Source organism: Megalopta genalis, chromosome 15, assembly GCF_051020955.1.
Source record: "Megalopta genalis isolate 19385.01 chromosome 15, iyMegGena1_principal, whole genome shotgun sequence".
In the NCBI taxonomy this organism is placed as follows: Eukaryota; Metazoa; Arthropoda; class Insecta; order Hymenoptera; family Halictidae; genus Megalopta; species Megalopta genalis.
The window spans coordinates 6,378,497-6,399,463 of record NC_135027.1 but is presented as its reverse complement, the minus strand read 5'-3'; the positions used below and the strand labels follow the sequence as shown (position 1 = coordinate 6,399,463).

The following is a 20,967-nucleotide window of genomic DNA, read 5'->3' as shown; positions in this document are numbered from 1 at the left end:
GAAGAATCTCGGCGACGGAAAATACGGCTGCCGCCGTCCCCGTTTCCACGATACCTTGTCCCAATTCGATTCACAGCACCGATGCTGGAATTATGAATTCGGATGTCGAAAAGGAAGATGCCTTTGAATAGAGCGCCGCTTCGTGAATGGAGGTATTCTTAGCGTCCTCTACGATCCACTTTCGATTCTCGAGGACGTTAACGATTGTCGGTTATTTCCGTAAAATCCGATAACCTATATACTAGCTCGCTGGAAAATATCTGTTCCCTGATGAGAGAGAAAGGATAATTTCGTTCGCCGGCTGAAATTGAAATCAGATTGTCCCCGTTCGTCCATCGGTGTCAAGGGTCGAGGCACCGAGAGACAAGGAGAACTGATAGTTTCCTTGTTGACATCCTCATCATTATTAGTTTCCCTCCTTTAATCGCTCGATCGAGACTCGTCGAAGCTTGCAGATGGAACTTCCGCGAACTCGTTAAGGTCCTTTTCAAATTAAATGACCGGTTTCTTATTCTAAAATCATGCAAACTTTAGAGATACTTTTATTGTTGGGGCGCATTTTATAATAGAAATTCTAAAAAATCTAGATGAATTCGATCTTCTCATTTTTATGAAGCAGTGGAGACCAGTTACTGTGGGGTAGGATTAACGTTAACCCTAGAACCTCTTTTATTTTTCGGCGGGCGACCTAAAATAAAATCATAATAATTAAAATATTTATGATTTGCAAAATATAGAAAAACCGAAAGATCGATGCAAATTTGTAAATCAAATCGTTTTCCGTTCCTTCGCAAAGTGTACCTCAATATTTTAGTATTTATTCACACGGTTGCAGACAAATTATAAATTTTCGAAGGTCACCGGTCGTTCTAGGGTTAAGGTTTCGAGGCCGCCATGTTCATCGTATCTGCAGTTGAAAAATCGAAGCTATTTCTTCATGTTCAAAGTAGGAATGATCGGTGCAGGAGATGTTATTTTTTCGGTATCGATGAAAACCGCGTGAAATTGATGAACGATAAAAGGTCGACAACTGTTTTGTGGAAGGTTGACGGTCGATTCTTGGCGGCACCTGCCGGTCGATCAGTTCTTATCGCGCCACCTTGAAACCCACCACCTTTCACTGCCGGCAGAGAACTTTCTCAGCATTCCCGATATTAATATTCCATTACGTCGTTCCGCTTCCGTCCGCGGCAGAAACAGGACTTTGGGACAATGGAAGTAGGCCAGAAGTAAAGTACCGGCAGGCAGGAGTCGTCATTTCCTCCGTTATTTTCGCGCATCCCCTTCGCTCCCCTCATTTCCGGCGCACAACGGGCGCAGATATCGCGCTTATCCGCAACTCTGTCACGGGGGTGGATTTGTATCGTCGCGGGGGTTGACATCGTTGACCGACTTTTCTCTGAATGGATGATTTGCCGGCTGGAGACAGTCAGTCAGCCAAAGAGTTCGAGAGAACCTCTCACTCTCTCACACTTTTCTCGTCTCTCTTCTTTCCTCTCGCTCCTCCGCAACCCTCTCTCTCTCTCTCTCTCTCTCTCTCTCTCTCTCTCTCTCTCTCTCTCTCTCTTCGTCGTTTCCCGTGCACCCCCGTTCTCATCAGATGTCCGTTGTTCCCGGCCACGTGACGAGCCTTTTCCTAAGAACGTACCCCATTGTCAGCGACAGCTTTCTCGCGAAGTGGAAACCTCCCCCGGCTCTTTTTCCCTCTCGGCCGACTTTTGTCTTCCGCCAGCCACTCTCTCCATCCGACGCCGGAGCCCCCGCGTCCACCACCCCAGCGCCGCCTATCTTTCACGAATTTTTAGATGCGACAATGCACCGACGCGGACAAAGAGTAACGGAGTCTGGGTCGTGGCCGATTATTCGAAAAATCTCCACGCGCTCTCGCAACCCCGCCGTTTCGATTTTTCTAGGTCGTCGCAGGGGGTTAACTCTTCCGCGGGGGTGGCTCGTTGCGTTTTTTTTTTTTTTATTCACGGTTGCGATTTCGAGGAAATTGCATGGCGAGCTGGAAACCGAAAGCTCTCCTGGTTTCTGTAATCGTTGGTGTAACGCATTTCTGTTTTACGTTCGTTAGTACTTTTTTTTTTTTTTAGTGAAAATGAAGTTTATTTTCAGCTTTCGGACTACTGCGAGAAATGGACTGCGGATTTTATGCATTCGTTATAGAAATTAGTAGATCGAATCCGATAATAGCAACAACATTTAAACGATTTGAAAATATTTATTTTGTTTATTTTATTTGTTTAGTCACATTGCATGAGTAAAAAAAACTCATTAGCGTATATGTAGAAAGACATTTTCAGTTGCGATAGAGAACAAAGTATATTAACCCTTTGCACTCGAAGCTATTTAACTGTAAATCTAAAATAATTTTTCTGATTTATAGTATCTTCATTTTATATGACAAAGTGCATTTTATGCATGCGAAATTGAGTCTTGCGACCTATACAACGGTTATACTTTTAACAATTTTTTTAAAATCTAAACTTTGTTAATGTAATAATTATCTTAGAACGTGATATAACAAATTTTAGTGGTACCTCAGAGTCACCACTCGAGTGCAAAGGGTTAATATACGAAATTTAGTAATAGAATATGGACTTAGTCATTTATCATAATCATGAGCAGGACTGCAAATATTATTGTACAATACTATCGACTCATTAAGGTTATTAAGGAAAGAAGTAAATATTTACGCAGTTCCTATATCTTGCAATTAACGAAGAGAATTTTCACTCGTGAGACTAGAATTTTGGAAGACGTGGAAATATGAAAATGGAAAGTAATTTAAAAAAATGTTAATCGACGGTTTCTTATGTGTCTAGATTACATTCTAACGATCTTGAGCAAACAAATGGCATCCGATAAATTCTCAAATGAGTCAAGACACATTCTTAGTATTGCACACAATGGACTCGTTCTTCTATTTCTCTACGCACTTATGGTCTACTTCTAGTAGACCGATTGAAATCTAGAACTGTTTTTCTCGCTGATCGATTCAGCCTAGATCGGCGTTTCTCAATGGTTTCTTGTTACAGAAATTCTCGAATTTCGAAGAAACAAAATCGAAGTGACCGCGAGAAACGCTAGTCAATTTCGAAATGTTTGAAGTTTCAATACTGCGACAATTCGTGGCTCGCCCATCGAACAATGGTTTCTTTCGAGGCTGCACCCACGCGTCATCGAGGAAAATTCCGAAATTTAATGGTGCTTGGATCGAGAGCCGGGTCAAAGGTCGCAGCCGCGCTCCATTTTTCGTCGTTTTCTCGCCGGTCCTCGGCCGGCCGTTTTTCGTGTCAACAACTTTTCCACGGAAAGAGGTCTCGAGAGACCAACGCTGCGCGACTCTTTCCGCGTGACACTTTGTGGGAGGCCTTTGAGTCACGTCCCTTTAAATATTTTTCATCGAACACGTGTACCCGCGGCGGTGTTCTCTCAGTCGTGTTTTCGTTTCCTTTTTTCGAAAAAATCTGTGTCGTCCTTTTCAGCGTGGAACAAAGGAACGTTCTTGTTTTCCTGCGCCGAGAAGGAAAACAAAAATTCTGTCCCGCGCAAACCGCCCCTTTCGAGCGCAGAATCGGTGCTTCTAAACTGCTTTCGTACTCTTTACTGCGGATTTTATGCATACACTATAGAAAGATGGAAACATGAAATAGCAACGACATGAAAAGACCAGAAGAACGTAGTATGTTATTTTTAACATAATTAAAACCGTTAAGAGACGAAAGATGCATTCATATCTGACTCTAATCTGTTGAAATCTTTATTTGCCGTAAAGACCCGCAGTCTACTTATTAAGCACCCTTCGGATCTGTTTGCCAAGCTTAAACATTTTCTGAAACGCTAACAATAACCAAGAATATTTCTTACATTCCCTATGAACTGTTTCGTGTATTTTTACGAAGCTTTCGTTACATGTTCTGCCACATAAGTTGTTATCTCGTTCAAGAAGAAAATAACCTGTTTCAACGTAAAAGCTTCCCACAATTATGTGACTAAACATCGCGCGAATTGTTCGCACAGCAAATCCATTTGCAAAAGAAAATTCGAACAGCGAATTAGAACCTCGTTTATAACGCAACAATTCCAAATATAAACTCGCCTAATTTCTAACAAAATAATAAATTCGCAAAACCGTTCATCGCCGATGAAGACAGCGATGTTCCATTCGCCAATCTAGCTCCGAAATTCGGACAAACCGAAAAAGGACGTCATCCCCCGTGGTCTTCCCACGCCGTCCAAGGTTTGCCGAGGAGAGTTTTCTTTCGTCGCGAAAGACATTAAATCACCGTTGCGAAAGACGCCCGAAAAACGCCGGGCTCTGTCCGGCGACTTTAATGCCTGCGCAAGAACGACATGGTTCCATTTGTCTCGGCATGATCGGCCCGGTAAACGGCTGCAGTCCCACGGAATTCGTATCGAAGCCGATCATTCTTCTGGGGTAGCAGCTGTGCTGCCCAACCCTCGGCTCGACTCCCTCGCCAGCCTTGTTTCCTCCCCCGGCGGAGCCGGGAGGATCGTTCTCCTCTTTCTGCCGAAACCAGGGAACAGCTGACGAGCCTTTAAATTTTTCGTGGTGCCTTTTTACCTGGGCATCACGTTGCATCAGCGAACGCGAGCCTGGCTTCCTCCCTGGAATCGCGCAACGGCCACGGTCATTATCCGGACAATAAACCCGAGGAACGGCCTCGCTTTCGATCAGGACGCAGCTCTCCTGGCCAGATGAATGGAACCCGTGGATCGAAAACGGGAATCGGGAGAGTCCCGGGGAAACCGACAATGTCCTTCGGATCTAGCTCGGATCTTTCTTTTCCGGAAAATTGCGTTGGATTCTGGGATTGCGGCTGTGTCGGGGCACAAAGAGGCGCGCTGGCTTGGAGACGCTGGATCGATTAGGCTAGCGGAGAGCTTTGTTCTTCGTGTAAAATTGTTATCGCGGCGGAGAGGTTAGGAGATCAAGGGACCCGATAGAATTCTTTGCGTCAGACTGTTATCGTGAAGAAGAGACTAGAACAGGCGTCGGCGACCTATGAGTCGCGGGTCACCAAGAGACTCATTAATTTCGAATTTTTATGTTCAAAGTTTAACGGCATACGTTGATTATTTTCTCAATAAAATTTGTCCTATTATTTACTGAAAAAGACAGCTTTAAAAGGAAACTGCCATTGACCTGAAACGTCTTCTTAACACTTTAATGGCCGCGCGTCTACGCAGTCAGACGTCGTCAGGGGCCGGCAACATTTTTGAAGAATTAATTTAAAAAACTTTGTGCAAATTCATGAAATAATTCAACATGTGCGAACATACACATAAAACAAGAAACAGCAACAATAACAACAATTTAATACAACAAATAGAATATTTTTCCTTTGTGTGATAATTATTAACATGTTGTGTGAGCGGCCATTAAAGTGTTAAATAGTCACATTTTGGTTGACGGACTGGAAGACGAAGGAGCATCGATGGACACGATCTTCGTGCGATGGTCAACGCGTTGGCGTTGTTATTTCGACGAAACCTAGGAAGAAGTTGCGTCGCTCCACGATTTTCTTGCGCATCGATCGTGATCGATGTTCGCCAGATCGCATCGCCGAAAGACAGGAAGCAGCCCGGCGGCCTGGAAGTCCTCTTCGAGAGCCGCTTCCTCGCGGCCACGGTTTCTGGCGGGTACAAGCGGGTTTATTCCTCTCCGCTCGCTCCTTCGCTCGCGGTTTTTCCTCCTCTTTTTGCACGCGGTGATTCACTCGGCTCTCCCAGCGCAGAGATTCTCAGCCCGCAGCTCCTCCTCAGTCGCAGGTGGACAAGCGGCGCGGAATCTACGGTCCACGCTTCTGATCCGCACGATTGATCTCCGATTTCCTGGGAAACATTCATCTTTCTCCTCCGACCAGCCGTGACTCACGGGCCGGCCCGTTTAAGGTCGATCTCCATCGCTGGACCAATGACGAAATTCCACGGGACAACGAGCGACCATTGCGCAATCCCCGGAGACGTCGAACCGGCTCGAACAATAAGTCGATCGGGGTTTCGATTCTCCATTATGAACCCGGTGTCGTGACGAAATCGTGTTGGACGACCTATTTTCATGGAGGAACCTGATTTCGAGAGTGTAGCTGGTAATTCGATGGTATTGCTCCATTTTGGACTTGGTCCTCTTGATCCTGTAGACGATCCATAGTAGGTTTTTAGACAATGGCGTTAATGGGGAAATGCTTAGCCCTTGCTGAGAGGGATGAATCCTTAAAGGAACCTTCTGATTTGCTTTCATGTCTCAAATTTAGTATGTAATACGGATTTGAAGTTGTGGATTCTTCGCAGACATGAAAATTGTCTTCAACGTCATCTTTTAGAACAAAATCGCAAGGCACAGTCTTCCTGTAATTCAACGTAATTTGCAAATCATTCATTGTTATATTTTTTCATTTCTTTTTACAGTATATTTCCTTTTCTTTGTTTGCGGATCTTTAACCTTTTATTCTTTTGTAACAAAGAGATTTCCCCGTAAATAAATAATGCGCTATACTCCAATAAATAAATAAATAACAGAAAAAGTCACTCGAAAGGTTCCGAAGTCCCTAAAAATCGATCTGTTTCAATGGAGATACATCGTCCAGATTGTAAAAAGAGATACAATCGTCAACGGCTGACATTTCCAAGAAACATATTTGGACATTCGAACAGTTGATCGTGGATCTAATCTTGGAACCAGTTGACGATCGCTAGCCCGGTAACGATCTATCCGAGAAGATCCTTTCGCGCGTCACTGAAGAAGCCAGCTTCCCCGAAGGGGCCGATCACTGACCGTCCTCACTGACTCCCGAGGTTTGTCGGTGTGCGTTCACACCCAACCACCCACTTTCCGCTTCGTCCGTGACGTCACGGCGCCGCGAATGAAACCCGTCTTTGTTCCCACAAGCGTTTCGCGAACCGGTTTGCCGGCGACGGTGTGTTCCGCGTGCCCTGTCAGCTGACAGGACCGTTTAATCGATTAGATCCACTCTTGTTTTAGCGAGGATCGGAAATCCCGGGTCCTCGTCTCGCCAGTCGTCGCGACGCGACGTCCGCTCGTTCCTGGAACCGTCGTCCATTCACTATGGCTTCCGAAACCGTTTCGAACTGGTCGCGGATTTAGATAAAACGGGACAGGGATTACCAGCTTTTAAGCGCGCTAATCACCTTGTATCTTGCGTTTGTTTGTTCGGTCGTTCGTAAATGGCATATTCTAGTGTATTCTTGCGCCGTGGCCTGTGTTGTCCATCGTTTATCGTGCATCTGTTCAAATATGTCACGAGATTTGGAGATTTGGTTTAAAGATTCTCGCGCAGATAAAGCTGCCGATCCTAGAAAGAAAGTAGAACGTTATCTTCGGCGATTAAAATATTTATAAATACGTTCGTTGCTGATTCTCTGTTAGCGATCGATGCCGAAAAAATTGCTGTCGGTTCGGCAACGACGGTTTCGAAGGAGAGCATCGTGAATGTGAGCAGATAAACGTGCAAGGCTGTAGATAAAGGCCAGAAAGGGCAGAGATAAAGGAAAACTTTTGGAACGCTTCATCTGCGCAGCGTGTTCCCCTCTTTGCACCTTTTGGCGCAGATATTTTTCGAGTTTCCTGCGTGGTTGATAGCTGGAACGGAAATGGGGATGAATCACGGGCCGGAAATTCGCGTCATCCGTGCAACGTACCTGAACGCTATCGCTTCAAAACAGGTTTTCGGAATCAATCCGCGACCGACCCGTTATCCCTGCATCCGAAACTCTCTAAAGTTTCCTCGTTCGGGTCCCGATCTTCGATATTTTCCAAGCGTTGCGCAAATATTTCCTCTCCTCGATCAACGTTTTGCGACACTCTGAAACATCTTCGATTGCAAAGAAATGTTCTTCTATCGATGAAACGTCGAAGTAACACCTACTTTTTGCGCTTTAACAAACCGCACAATAGTAGTTTAATCAATCAACCGTTGCAATCCCTTTGAAAAGTGTTTATGTTACTGTAATTATAATATTATATATTATAATTTAATAAAGTATAGTATAACCAGTTTTCGACGAGTACACTTATCGTAAAGAAACGGCAACATTTTGTGTTATAATGAGTACGCTCGTCGAAAGCGTCTGATTGATTAATTCGTTAAAACTATAAAGTAAAAAATTAATTTCCCATAGCAAACAATTTCTTTTGGTCACGATAAGTACATATAGAAATATGTAAAATGCAATGCGCAGTCGAAACGGCAACATTTTGTGTTATAATGAGTACGCTCGTCGAAAGCGTCTGATTGATTAATTCGTTAAAACTATAAAGTAAAAAATTAATTTTCCATAGTAAACGATTTCTTTTGGTCACGATAAGTACATATAGAAATATGTAAAATGCAATGCGCAGACGAGTAATTAGAAACTCGCTGTGGAAAGAAGAAGCGCGGAATCAGCGCGCTCCTAAGCGACAAGATGGCGGCCGCTCGAAGGCGGCGAGCATTAGCGCACCAAAAATGGCGGGAAGGTATAATGCTGACATAAAAAAAGTGCAAGCGAGAAATTATACGATTCCTTCGAAGGAAACTCGGGCCAACGACAGGATCGTATACCGAGATACATGCATTTGGAGCTCGCGGAAGCAAGGTGCGTGAACACTTACAGGTATACGCAGCACGTGCGTTCTAAGGTGGCATCGTAGGCACCGGAAGTGCCTAGTCGGCAGTGACTTAATGGTGCGGGTACCTAGGGTAAACCCATCTTCTAACGTACGCACGTGCTTAACCCCCGTGGAAATTCGTGAAATCAGCCGGCTTGAAACTTGCTTTTTATGCTCCATAATTCTTCGTCATTATGGGCAGCGGAATCTCTCGTTTCGATCTGGATCCTGACCCCTCGGCGTTTCCATCTTCTTCCACGGTTTCGTCCCCCACCTAAATAACTGTATTGTTTCCCCGAGAGCTGTTGATCACCGAGGAAACCGGAATATAATTAAACGAGCACCGTGTGTCTCGGCATGTTTTATTTATACGCTGACAATTAATCTCGGGCCGCTTCTTCTTTAACAGCCTCTCCGACAGTTCTGCGATCAGATTCCACGGTTTTATCACCGACGAACTGGCCCCTGTCCTCATTACACGCACAATGTCGCTGTTTTAACGCTTCGCTCGGCAATCTCGAGGATCCCATTAAAATCGAATCGATTCGCCTAGAGGAAGAAAAATTGAAACGATAATCGAACGGAAGTGTTCGTTTCTTTTTTCTTTTAAGTCCGACGGATACGAAAGCGTCTCGGGAAAATTTATTTTCCGCTCGTTTTGTATCTGCAATGATCAAAGAACCTGCGCAAGCAAGATCGCGGCGAGCCTAATTTTCGTATACCATCGGTCGTGAAAATAAATTTCCGTCGTCCGTACGAGTCGCCTGCTGACTTGGGAGCGGCCGTGGTAGCCTCGCGCGCTGCCGAACATCTGTCGTCGATGGAAGTGCTTCCAGAAGAACCGTGGAACACGAGCTATAGGAGAGCTTTCGAGCAGTTCATTTGGTAACCATTAGTTGCCCTCGTTGCTCGACAGACACTCGAGCCAAAGGGTGGCGAACGATTTCTCGGCTTTGTATATCGATACCAACGACTCACGGTATTTATTCGTACCCGAAGCTCATCTAGCGTGCCTCTATCGCGGAAAGTGGAAGCGGGCTCCTGAATATTTATGAAGCACTTATGGTTTTTAGAAGCATCCCGGTTAATTACAACCCTCGAGCTGTTTATTTCTGCACTCGGAACGATCGTTCGGGCAACAAGCTTTTTTCGAGTTTACATAATCTTGATTTGATTTAATTACACGAAAAATCCTTATCCCGCGATCCAAGTTTTTTTTTCTACGGGGACTGTAATTTGCGGAGATCTTTGTTCGTTGATAAAACCATGAAAATCATCAAAGAGGTAAATACGATTATTGGGCATTGTTTCAACCCCTATCGCAGATCTCTGTTTAATCTAATAGATAAACTAATTCAAATTTCGTTCCATACTGCCTGAGATGGTTCTATAACGATGGCTAAATTAAATTTATTTAAACTCTAGACGATTTCTATTATAATATACACTTACCGACTGAAGTTAAGAAGCACTACATATCGTTAACATTTGAGTGAAATTTGATATTTTAATAAATTCGCATCATATTTATAGATTGAAAGAACATATTACAGTGAAGCATGTAAACACATTGTTTACGCTGCGATATTGTTTTGCTTAGTGCGCGTGATATATAAAAAAAGAAATAACAGATAACAGGATTACAAAAAAATAAAATTAATCCAAGAGTACGCATCTTTGTAACATGTTTCGTAACTTTCGTCGACAAATGCACGCGTGAACAACAAAGCTCATTGTTATTAGAAAGTTTATGAGAGACAAGAATCAGAAATCGGCCATTTCGACTGATTTGGTAGTTCTAGCGTTGATTGAATTTTGTGCAGCAGAACTCTGAACTCGCGTCCAGTGCACTTGCAATTAAATAAATGGAATTGAACTGGAGTCGGAGTAGTAACAGGCGACAGCTGTAATTTCCGCGAGTGAAAGTTTCAAGAAACGAGGGGTTCGAGCAAGCAGAACTATACGGTGGACAAAGAAACAGCTGCGGAGGAAGTTAATCCGGCAGAAAGGCTAGGAGCAGATTTGTTGCTGAATAAAATTACCGGGAGGAGAGAGAGTTCACGCGGTCGAGACTCTCTGTATCTTCTCTCCGGGACGATGCGTTTTTCTCGCGTCATCTTGCATCTCGAGGACGGAAAACCCTCGTCGAGATTTATCGAGGTTGCCTCTTTAGGCTTCCTTTTTTCCCCGGCGTGGACGCTCGACTGCACCCGGGAGCAGTCGCCGGCGTGTGCTTTTAATGGAACAAACGTTGAGACACACCGGGGCGAAGCCATTTTTCAAGTGGAGAGCGCTCGTCTGGCAGCTTCTGGGCTTCTGCCTATCAATTCCTACAATGGTTTTGCGCTCGGCCGCGATAAATTCGAGTTAGGAGAGCTTCTTTCGTCGGATGGAAGCGCACCGCGACGACGATCGATACTGGCGACGATCATTCCCCTTTCCTCCGTCCCGGAGAAAGAACCGTCGCTGTCGATCGTTTTACGGATTATTCTCGGACAAGAGACACTGCTGACGACACGTCTCTGCAGTCGCGTCGATAAAACATTCATCAAATACGGTGGATTAATGAACTCGCTGCTAATTGGTGAACGTGATGTCGATGAGCCGTCCTTAACACTTTCGCCTATCGTTTATTCTGATTCTACAGCGAATAGTCCTTGTTTGTTGTTCAAGTACTGTGATCAGGTCTTTTGTGTTGTTTATCATTTTTATGCAGTTGTTGATTATTGTGCAAAACAAAAATTGTTTGCATCGATTGCGAAGAACAGAAGTTAAATAGATACATACTCATTTCCGCACTTGATCACTTTTATGCAGTGAAAATAGTACAACAATGTTTTCGAACTTCTCAGTTTATCTGTTCAGTTTTGCTATAAGTATGCATCGTAAAGTATACATTATAAATTCTCTTTATAATCTCCCTCGCGAGTCTGTCTGATTATTATAAAAAAAATTGTTCGTCCTGTTTGCAAACTGCCTCAGAAATATTAGCGTACAAAATTCCAGAATAGCGTCCCACAAAAAATTCGTAATTTTTCTTTAGTAAAGTTCATCAATTTGCAAGGTTGATTTGTTTCTGTATTTGCAGAATTGATTTTATTTCGATATTGTTCCTGTTTTCACATGTCAGTGAAGAACATCATTGCAATCCAGGCAGAGAGAAATCAAGTTTCATTGTCTCTGAAAGAAACAAATGGGTTATTGTTCATTCTAAATAAAATATTTTTGATAGTCAATCGATAACTTTGAATTTGAAATTTTATTTTAAGTATTAAAAATGTGCTAAGTAAAAAGATAACGTTAAAAGGTTGAAGTAGAATGTGACTAAATTGTTTTGTAATACTCGTGACTCGAATTTCGGGGGCCGTCGTACCATTTGTTTGAACCCGGCTCTATCTTATCGTGGGCGATGTAGGGTGGATGAATCACTATTCCGGAGCAAAGTTAGTTATAACTGTTACAATGGTTCTTTTAGCCCCAGCGAGCAACTGACTTTTTTAAGGGTTGTCCCATCCGAGCCCTTCGCTCGCCGCTCATATTACTCCTGGGACGACGGAGTAGCTCTACACTTTAATGGAACAAATGTTGCGAGACCGCAAATCGAGCAGGTTGCGCGGACGTCGTTGTTTCTTAATCCAAATCGGTCTTCTCGTACCATACATAGACCATCGAAGAGCAATACAATCCGCAGAAACATTAAGTTTTACCAGTGAAAATAGTTCGATCAATGCCTTCTTCGATGATTTTTATCCACTGATGAATTATTAACAGAGCATATTTACACAGGCAAATGAAAAACTTAAGTTTGATAACTGCAGCGTAGATTATCTAAATTATTTAATTGCGGCGAAGCGAATGTTAATTCGGCGAAGATAACATCGCATGCAAAGACCAGTCGATTTATTGCGTTCACGTGATAATAGATTCTTATGATGTCTGAATTATTCATAGTCGAAGCTCTGGATGCTCGTGTAGCGAGTCTAAGTACCTCGAGATTATGAAAGCACACGGTTTTCTATTAGTAATCTCTATTTCACGTGTACACGTGCAATTAATGTTTACGTGTTTTTATTTTTTATACGAATTTTGATACACGTGTACACGTGTATTAACGATTACACGGATCTATACACGTGTATATAAAATACACGTTCCAAACCATGATCTCCATTTTCTATTTCACGGGTGGAAAATGGCATAATCTCGTTTATTTATATAACGTGCAACGATTCAGTCTACCAGAAACGTTTTTCTATCTAAAATCTCGAGTTCTATGATTTTCCATAAAGAAGAGATAAAACTAACAGTTGGACACACACACAATAGATGTCTTTGATAACAGTGTGGCTAAGTACATTTAGGATTGTTCATCATACCTAACCATGTAAAGATTTTAATTAATCCTTAGACTCTAGGCATTTAAATAACAATGTTCATGCTGTGGATCACAATAGACCCAAGCTTTGCCGTTCGAGTGTTGAAATGTATTGAACATTCCTTTGGTACACAGTGACTCCAATTTGTCATACCGCGTATCCAAAAGATTGATATTCTTTGAAAGGACATAGAGAGATCCAAATTGTTTGCACGTCCGCCCACGCTTCCCCGCATGACTTCGCACCAAGGGAGATCGACAGGCACGCTCGTAGTCCGCATTGATGGCTGCTTAGACAGAGCCCGGCTAGATCATCATCGCCATTCATATCGGATTCAGGACTCTGAATGGGCGGTTTCGAGATCCACGGAACGATCCCGGCGATACTGTAATTAACGAGGATTCTCGGTGGCCCGGAGCCGCTAATTGACGCAATTACAGCTGTTCCTGCGAACTTCCTGCGATTAGCAGCGATAGCGTGTTGACCCGGCGTAGGGGGTCGCGTGGGCGTCCCGAGTCGTGACGCGTCGAGAAGCGCCGACGAACGCGCGGGCCGCGTCGTCGCCGATGCTTGAACTTTGACACGTAACAATTAAATCATCGTGTTCAGTCATTGACTCCTCTCTCTCTCTCTCTCCTTCTGGTCGAGGCGCCGCGAATTGCGCGTGGGCCGGTATTTTTCTTTCTTTTCCAGCCGATGGCCGCGTTTTCGCGACCACGAGCGAGAGGACCAGGCGTAATCACCGAGAAACCGAGAATCAGCCCGTTTCCGGTGATTATCACTGAATCACCAGCCTCGCCCTACTGTCTCCTTTCGAGAAGAAACCCGCGAACTTTTAATTGGAGCTCCTCGGCGAAGTTTAAGATCAGGGAACGACGCTAGGCGTCCAATTTGCTTTGAAAGTTTTAATAGAGGATCTTCGTACAAGGTGCTCGGATGTTGCGCTTTCCTTGCCGATTTACATTGTTTGGGGTCGTCTTGTTGACCTCGGCGCTCTTTTTTTTCCTTGGTTTTAGCAGTCTTCGGTTCCTGGAGGCGTTTGCTGAACGTTTCATTCCTGTTTAATGAATACCTGGAGAAAGAACGTACCCATTAATATGACATGTGTAGATTTAAAAAATGCAAAGCAAAACTTGACCAAAGGAACTTACCTCTAATTCCAACTTTCATAGAACAACGTATGAAAGTGTGGCAATTATCAGGGAACAAGTTGATTCATACAGCAGCAACCCACCTGTCTCTCACCACTCGCTACGATTCTTCGTTCATTTAATAGAAGCTCACGTTCATACGAGAGAATTCAGAGTTCAGCTAGCCAGACACTGCTGAAATTTAGTTCACATAAACAGAGTTCATATAAACGCAGTAGTTCCGCTATATCAATACCTTCGTCAATCTCTAAAATCGCCAACAGCCACACAAGAGAATTCTATATCCGAAGAAGACACCCGCGGAATCGCTCTATAAATCGTTTCTTCGTTCGCAAAATCTCCAAGAAAAAATCCCGAACGATAGCAAAGATAGGTAGCAGTTTGTTTGTCGACGAGATCGGCCCAGCGAATTTCCCGTGATTCTTCGAAGTTTCGGCGCGAAGGTAGAGTAGGTCGCGGATACGCAACGACGGAGTCTTAAATTCGTGTTTTCGGGGGGGCTGATTTATGAGGCGGTGATCCACCCGGCAAACACCGGCAGCGCCAGGCGTAAACAATGGGAAATTGTTGGCCTGTCGGCGGCGATTTACGCGGCCGATATATTAACTCAGACTTTACAGTTCATCGGGATCGCGCTATCCCCCGAGTAAATGTCCTGCGAATGCGTTCGGTTTAGCGGCGGATTTACGAGCGGCCCTGTTTGAAAAATATGAGTGGACTCGCCGCTGAAACGATCCAGACCTCTAGCGGGATCGGTTCGGATCCCGTTGATTTAGCTCTAGAGAAAGACCATTTGTCTGGCATTAGGCACTATTTTTGGCTGCACGGGGTTTAATGAGAAACAACAGATTTTTTGCTCTCGAAATTGGACCAGTAGGCAGTACGAGAGATAATCTTCATGCGAACAGAATATCCTGAAGAAATTCGAAGGGTTCTTCAGCTTCGATCTCTTTTTCTTGATCCGGTTTAATTCAATTTTTGTGAAGACTTTCTCGCTTCAAGCTACAGCTCCGGCATTTACCTTTTTCATGCTGTATGTCTATTAGCATTGTCTTGAATTAACATCAATGGAGACCACACTTCCGAGTGATTCATGGACGACAACGCAGGATTCGCTATCCAAGAAGACTATCATTATCTACGCTTGTGGCAGCATTTGACTCCGCGCCCACTGCACTGCTGTTTTGTGGGAATTTGGTTTCTCGGCAACCGACAGAGGCGTCAAATCCTATTTTCTGCGGGGAAACCAGACACTGTGATAGCTGTGAGAAAGTTGGGGTTGTCTGGGAATTAGGATAGAGTCATTCCCCTTCCCGAGATTAAGTTGGTTTTCCAGAAGCCAAAAAACGTCGTCGCAGCGGCTTCTATCGGGTGTTTGTAGACAGTTGATGGGTCTTTTATCATGAACATCGATGTTCACATTGCCAAGTAAAGCATTGTCGTGTCGTAAACGAGTCGGTATATCTGCCGGGTTATGCCTTTTTAATGCCCTACTGTCAGGACATTATGTTGTCAGTCGTAACAATAGTCTTCTTGGATATTGCTCCATTTTTCTTGTCCATGAACCACTCATTTGTCGACAGTGGCTTCGTTAGTCGTCGAGATGGTGCCTCGAATGCTATACAAATTTCTTACTCTTGCAGTCATCTGATCACGAGATCTATTTCACAGAAAGACATAAACTTTTACGCATTTTTATCGAAAGTTGTTTGAGCCACAATTCTTCAAACTTGTTATTGCATGAATTTCAGCAGAACAATAAAGAAAACTCTTCATCAGCACAAATTGTGGATTTTCAGAAACTATTGTACCAAATTTCGGTAATTTCTCGCTGGATCGCGAAGACTAATAAAACAATATCGACGACGCTGTTTATTGCAACATACAAAGCCACGAATTTAGGGGTTGAACGCGTCGTCCCCGTTCCAGCAACCCTACGAAAACAGGTCGCGCGATTTACAGTCGTACAAAAAGACGACTTCAGTCTGACAAAGGCTCGGTGGCCAACGGACCGCGAGATGAAACGCAATGTACAAACATGAGAACCACGGTTAACCACGGTGAACCATTGACCTCCGCTTAAACCAAGAAAGTTCCCCTGGTGAACAGAGAGGGAGAGAGAGAAAGAGCAATGAGAGCAATAGGCTGTGGCGGAGAGCGAACGACGTTAAGGCCGGTGTCTTAATCCGCCACGCGTACATAACAGGGACCTCTCCTTTTCCCTCTTTGTCCTCCAATTATACCTTGACCAGCTTTTCTTCCCAAGCTGGAAACTCGAACGATCCCAGACCCCCGACACTGACGGACAGACTGCGATAACATCAAAAAGCTACTCACCGGCCGTGCAGCATTTTGTCCCGCTTGTGATTAAGCTGTCCTCGTTAATACACCGGCGTCTACGTAAATTAAGATCTTTCCAGATCGAGAAGGATCTTCGAGATGCTCCTCGGAGAGATCGTTCCTTCTTTGAGACCGTTCCTCTTTGACGGGTATTCTAGCCTCCGGAAGACGAGAAATATTCAATCTTGAAAAGAGAAACCTGTTTGATGGAAAATGGTTCTTCGTTATAGTCGTGCATTAATCATTTGTCGAATATTAGAAACTGGAGGAGTGTGTTCACTGTTGAAAAAATCGATAAGGACACCTGTTGTTTTATTTTGTCTTTACCTACCTTAAAGTTTTACCGTCTAAAGTTAGTTGGATCTTGCTTCTGCAAGCCATCCGAGGTAGAAGCAAGGACATCGTTAGAGCTACAAGTCGAAGTCCTAAAAATGTTGGAGACCCTGAAGAATCCTAATTAAGACGAACGTTGGCCACACCTTCCAAACGGTCAGAAAATCCTGCTAAATGCTTGACCACAGTTTTCAAGTTGCTCGGAAGGCCCGTTCGCGTGGATAGGCTTCACAGCCCATCTGCCAGCCGCGATATCCTGAGGGGAAGTCGTCGGTCTCCGAATGGCTTCCCCTAGCAGGATCCCTTCTTTTCCCGCTAACTTCCTTCCTTCCTGCGGCACCGAGTCCCCGGAATACGCCGAGAACAAAAAATATCCGTACGTCGAGTCCGTGGGAATTCACATGCAAATCCCCGATGACAACAAGGTGCCTTTTCCTTTCTCGAAGCACGTGCAGAAGCCGGCCATCTGTTCTGCAGGTATGGAAATTCGATGTCCTTTCGCGAACTCTTCATGAAACATGGAATGATCCTTCGAGTTCGCCTTCCATAGCTTCTTCGTTCCTTAGTTACATTGAAAATTAGTGGACATTTTTCTGATGCCAGGTGAACATTTCAGTCCAGAACAAGAAGACATTCTCATGATATTGAGTCAAAGTGTAAGAATTTCGTAGACACTGTTGGAATATCGAGCCAGTCTTTGCAATCTATGCAGAGTGTACTTAAAATCCCAGAAGCGTAAAATAAGTAGAGTCTGTAGGTGTAAGGTTTGATCTCTGCGAGTCTCTGTGCCCGAAAACGTTCACTCTAATTCCTGTCCGACCTTCCAGCCTTTCGACGATCAGCCGGCAAACGTTAATGGAAAGTGCTCGAGATAAATCAACAGAGCTGCCTGAAAGCTATCGAAGTCCGCTTATCGACCCGCCGACACCAGGAGCCACTTCAGCGTTTCGCATTTTTCCAAACTAATTTTCCTCTTCGCCTGTTGAAAACCTCCCTTGACTACTCCGCCGACTGGCAACGCAAAAGAACAGACACACATACACGTACACACAAGTGGTTTTTTTATCGGCGCAAACGACCCCTTCTAGCCGGGCAAGACTAGTGAATCAAATTTACAAAGTTTTTCTCAAAGCGCCAACTTAATTTTCTTGATTTCAAGGCTTCTGACTGCTCGAGAACTGTCCATGGTAGCCTAATAAAGGATGCTTCGGCGTAATTAACCCTCATTAAAGATTCTTCTCCACCGGTCTCTTTTATGTCGATCCCCTCCCATAGAAAACGGTGCTTGTTCCTCTATGGGGAAACCGGGTAGAACAACCCGTAGGAGTGTCCTGTACACTGGAGAATATTGGAAGCTCAAAGCTGTGCGTCCTCTGCGTGTAGCTTTTAGCAGCGCAGTCTATAGAGCTTGCATATCGTTATCAACCCCCTGACAACAGCCGGTCTCGTGTCGGGGCGGGATCGATACAGCTTCTATTGCGATATCCACGCGCAAACCCCATGGGCTGATGGGGGTGGCAAGAGGTTGCGTTTCCACCTCCCGTTGTAGCTCGCTGCGGAAACTCTGGTCTATAGAAACGCTGCAAGCGACGCAGCGTCGGCTTAATGCGTTAATTCGCTGGTCAGGCTGCACCCTCTTCCCTTTAGGGGAATACGGTCTTGGAAAATATGCCCTCGGATTTATTCTACTTCATTTGCCCTCAGAGGGGGTGCAGTTCAATCGATTTGCAGCTCCGTGTTTCTAGTGCAATTGTTGATTACTATTAGGATAGCTACTAATTTTCTTCACTTTTTTTTTATTGTAGAGAATCTTTTAGGGCTGCTTTTCTAGTCCCACTGAAAATTTGTCGTTGGTTAAGGGGGAGTATGCAAATTTCACGAGCCATTACGCTATTTTCTAGTTCGAGGGTAACCGTGGCCACAGCTATGGAACTAATGTGTCCATGTAGCAGCGGTTAGGGAGTATCCATGGGGTTGCCACCCCTAATCCTATCCTAAGTTATTATGCTCGTAGATATTAATGCGATCAAGTGTAACTATGCTCCGTGAAAATGATCATCTCATAAAGCGGGAAAATTTGCGTGTTGCTTCATTTGTTTGGAAACCGTGCATAATAGGGACCGTAAGCGATCCATCAAACTTCTTTCTTACACTGACCAATAAAAGATCTGTTTAACAAAAGCGCAATAAGTCAATGTTGAATATACGATATTTCAATTGCTTTTTAAGTGTCGAACTGCCAAGCATCAATTTTAATTACTAGTCCCCATATGGTACAGAAATAACTCGCTTCGAGGTTCGAGGAAGAAATTTTTAAGAAGTGACGGATCACGTACAGATGTGGTCTAGAACTTAATTACATGGGGATACTTACAGCCCCAAAGAACTGTTCCCGATTTAGAAACAAACTATTCGAAATATTTTTAAGAAAAAATTAAACGAACAGTCGTTGCATGTATAAATAAAAAAGTATTGCAAAAGTTTCTCATTTATGCCTAGTATCTGTATGTTTTCGGGTAGCCATGCAATTAGTATCGAAACGTCTAAACATTGGGATAGGATTTGACAGTATAGTAACTTAGATAGAACTTGGAGGGGCGATCTATCGATTTTCAGTCGGCTTAGGACCGCTTTCGAAGGGTACCAGAATTTCGAAAGTCGGCCTCCATTGTACTTCTCCCTCCGCTTCCCTTTTTTCCGGTCGTTCGTCTCGAGCAAAGTCTACGCCAATGCTGAGGCCCGGTGCTGGGCTTCCTGAGGCCAGGTGGTGCGCAACCGTTGCCATCCCCAAAGCCCAGTGTTCCGCTCTTACAGGCAGCTGCAGCTGCGACATACATGCCTTTACTTGCACACGAGGCTCATAATATCTACGCTTGCGATTGCCTGGCAAGATCGTTTTTAAAAAGTCCCGATTTGAGTCGGAAATTCTTCCAGTTTTGGCTTCTGGACTAACTTATTGCTAGGTTTATGAACACCGTCATAACAGTAAAAGACAGAAGCAAAGAAAACTAAGATTTAACTTGCTAGAACATTCACATTTTGTTACAGTTGATTACAGTAATATAAAACGCTCTGAAAAAGATAAGATATCTTTATTCATTACAAATATATTTTATAGAATAACTACTTCATGGACAAATTAATATATCACCCAGCAATGGTTATTGAACAGTTTGAAAAATCATGATTCAGCTTACTATATTAAAAAAGGGGTTTCAAGCTGTATTTTGACATACTAGACCAGTTACGCCCTCTTCAAAACAATAAAATGAAATAATTCTCCAAAGAACTGCAAATAACAGATACAGCAGTGTAAATTCAAATAAACGTAGCGGCAGGACAACAGAACTGTCCGTTTGCTTTCGATAAGCCGTTAATAAAATCGAAGATAGAAAAAAATCTGGAATAGTTATCATATCTACTACAATACCATTCTTGTCGATTACCTTCGGCGATAACGGCCAACAATTACGGGTCGTACTTGGCTCGTGCCAATGTCTGCTTATCGTTCTGTGACATTGCGTTTCCCCATAAAAAGGTATCGTCTATTTCTCGGATATTGATAACATGTTGGCTTATCAACCGATACTTGTACGCAAGGTGAGATATCCTCTTCGAGATACAGCGTTCCAATTCACCGCAACCTTGCCGCTTGGAGAGGTTAGAACGTCCGTCTGCCGGCACGCACGAATCGGTTTCACGTGTATTGCGAGGCGAGAGCGGGCACACGGACTTACACGGACAAGGGCGTGCTCTCACATACACAGCCGTGTAATGACAGCAGGGAGTTGGGGCAGCTACGAACAACACAGCAGATGGGGAGTTTGCTTCTGCAACGAAGCCAGTCGTTGTAGTGGCGTGGTTCAAGCTGCCCGCCTTTTCACGGACTCTCCGCGTGAATCCCTTTCTCGTCTCCGCGTTTTCGTATTAATCTCGATTGGAAAATTAACGGCGACAGCCATGGGACGGACGCGTGCCACTTCCTTCTTCCTTCCGTTCACGGCGCAGCGCCATCTTCCCCTTTGAGAACACCTTTTCGAGATCTCGAGCCAGGCTATTGAAGATTTCGATATATCTGTCGGGACCGGGATCGATATTTCGACAATGAGATTGATAACACGTAAGTTGA

The 20,967-nt window shown here is 44.1% G+C and overlaps 2 protein-coding genes across 5 annotated transcripts in view; one reads left to right on the top strand and one right to left on the bottom strand.

Moving 5' to 3' along the window:
• neur (E3 ubiquitin-protein ligase neur) overlaps positions 1-20,967 on the top strand; it is a 143,447-nt gene that overhangs the window by 86,784 nt on the left and 35,696 nt on the right. Inside the window, exon 1 of one of the 4 annotated variants that reach the window (XM_033469047.2) lies at positions 20,673-20,958. The exons of the other annotated variants lie outside the window; for them this stretch is intronic. Within the exon in view, the coding sequence (XP_033324938.1) occupies positions 20,943-20,958 (16 nt within the window). The 5' untranslated portion in view covers positions 20,673-20,942. Of the gene's footprint in view, positions 1-20,672; positions 20,959-20,967 lie in introns of those variants that run through there. 4 annotated transcript variants of the gene reach the window in all.
• On the bottom strand, positions 19,441-20,820 carry LOC143260616 (uncharacterized; the record flags this gene model as incomplete). The annotated part of the gene is given in 4 exon segments (XM_076526639.1): positions 19,441-19,587; positions 19,589-19,677; positions 20,572-20,679; positions 20,682-20,820. Coding segments are annotated over 4 exon segments (483 nt in total), but the record flags the coding sequence as incomplete, so codon positions are not given.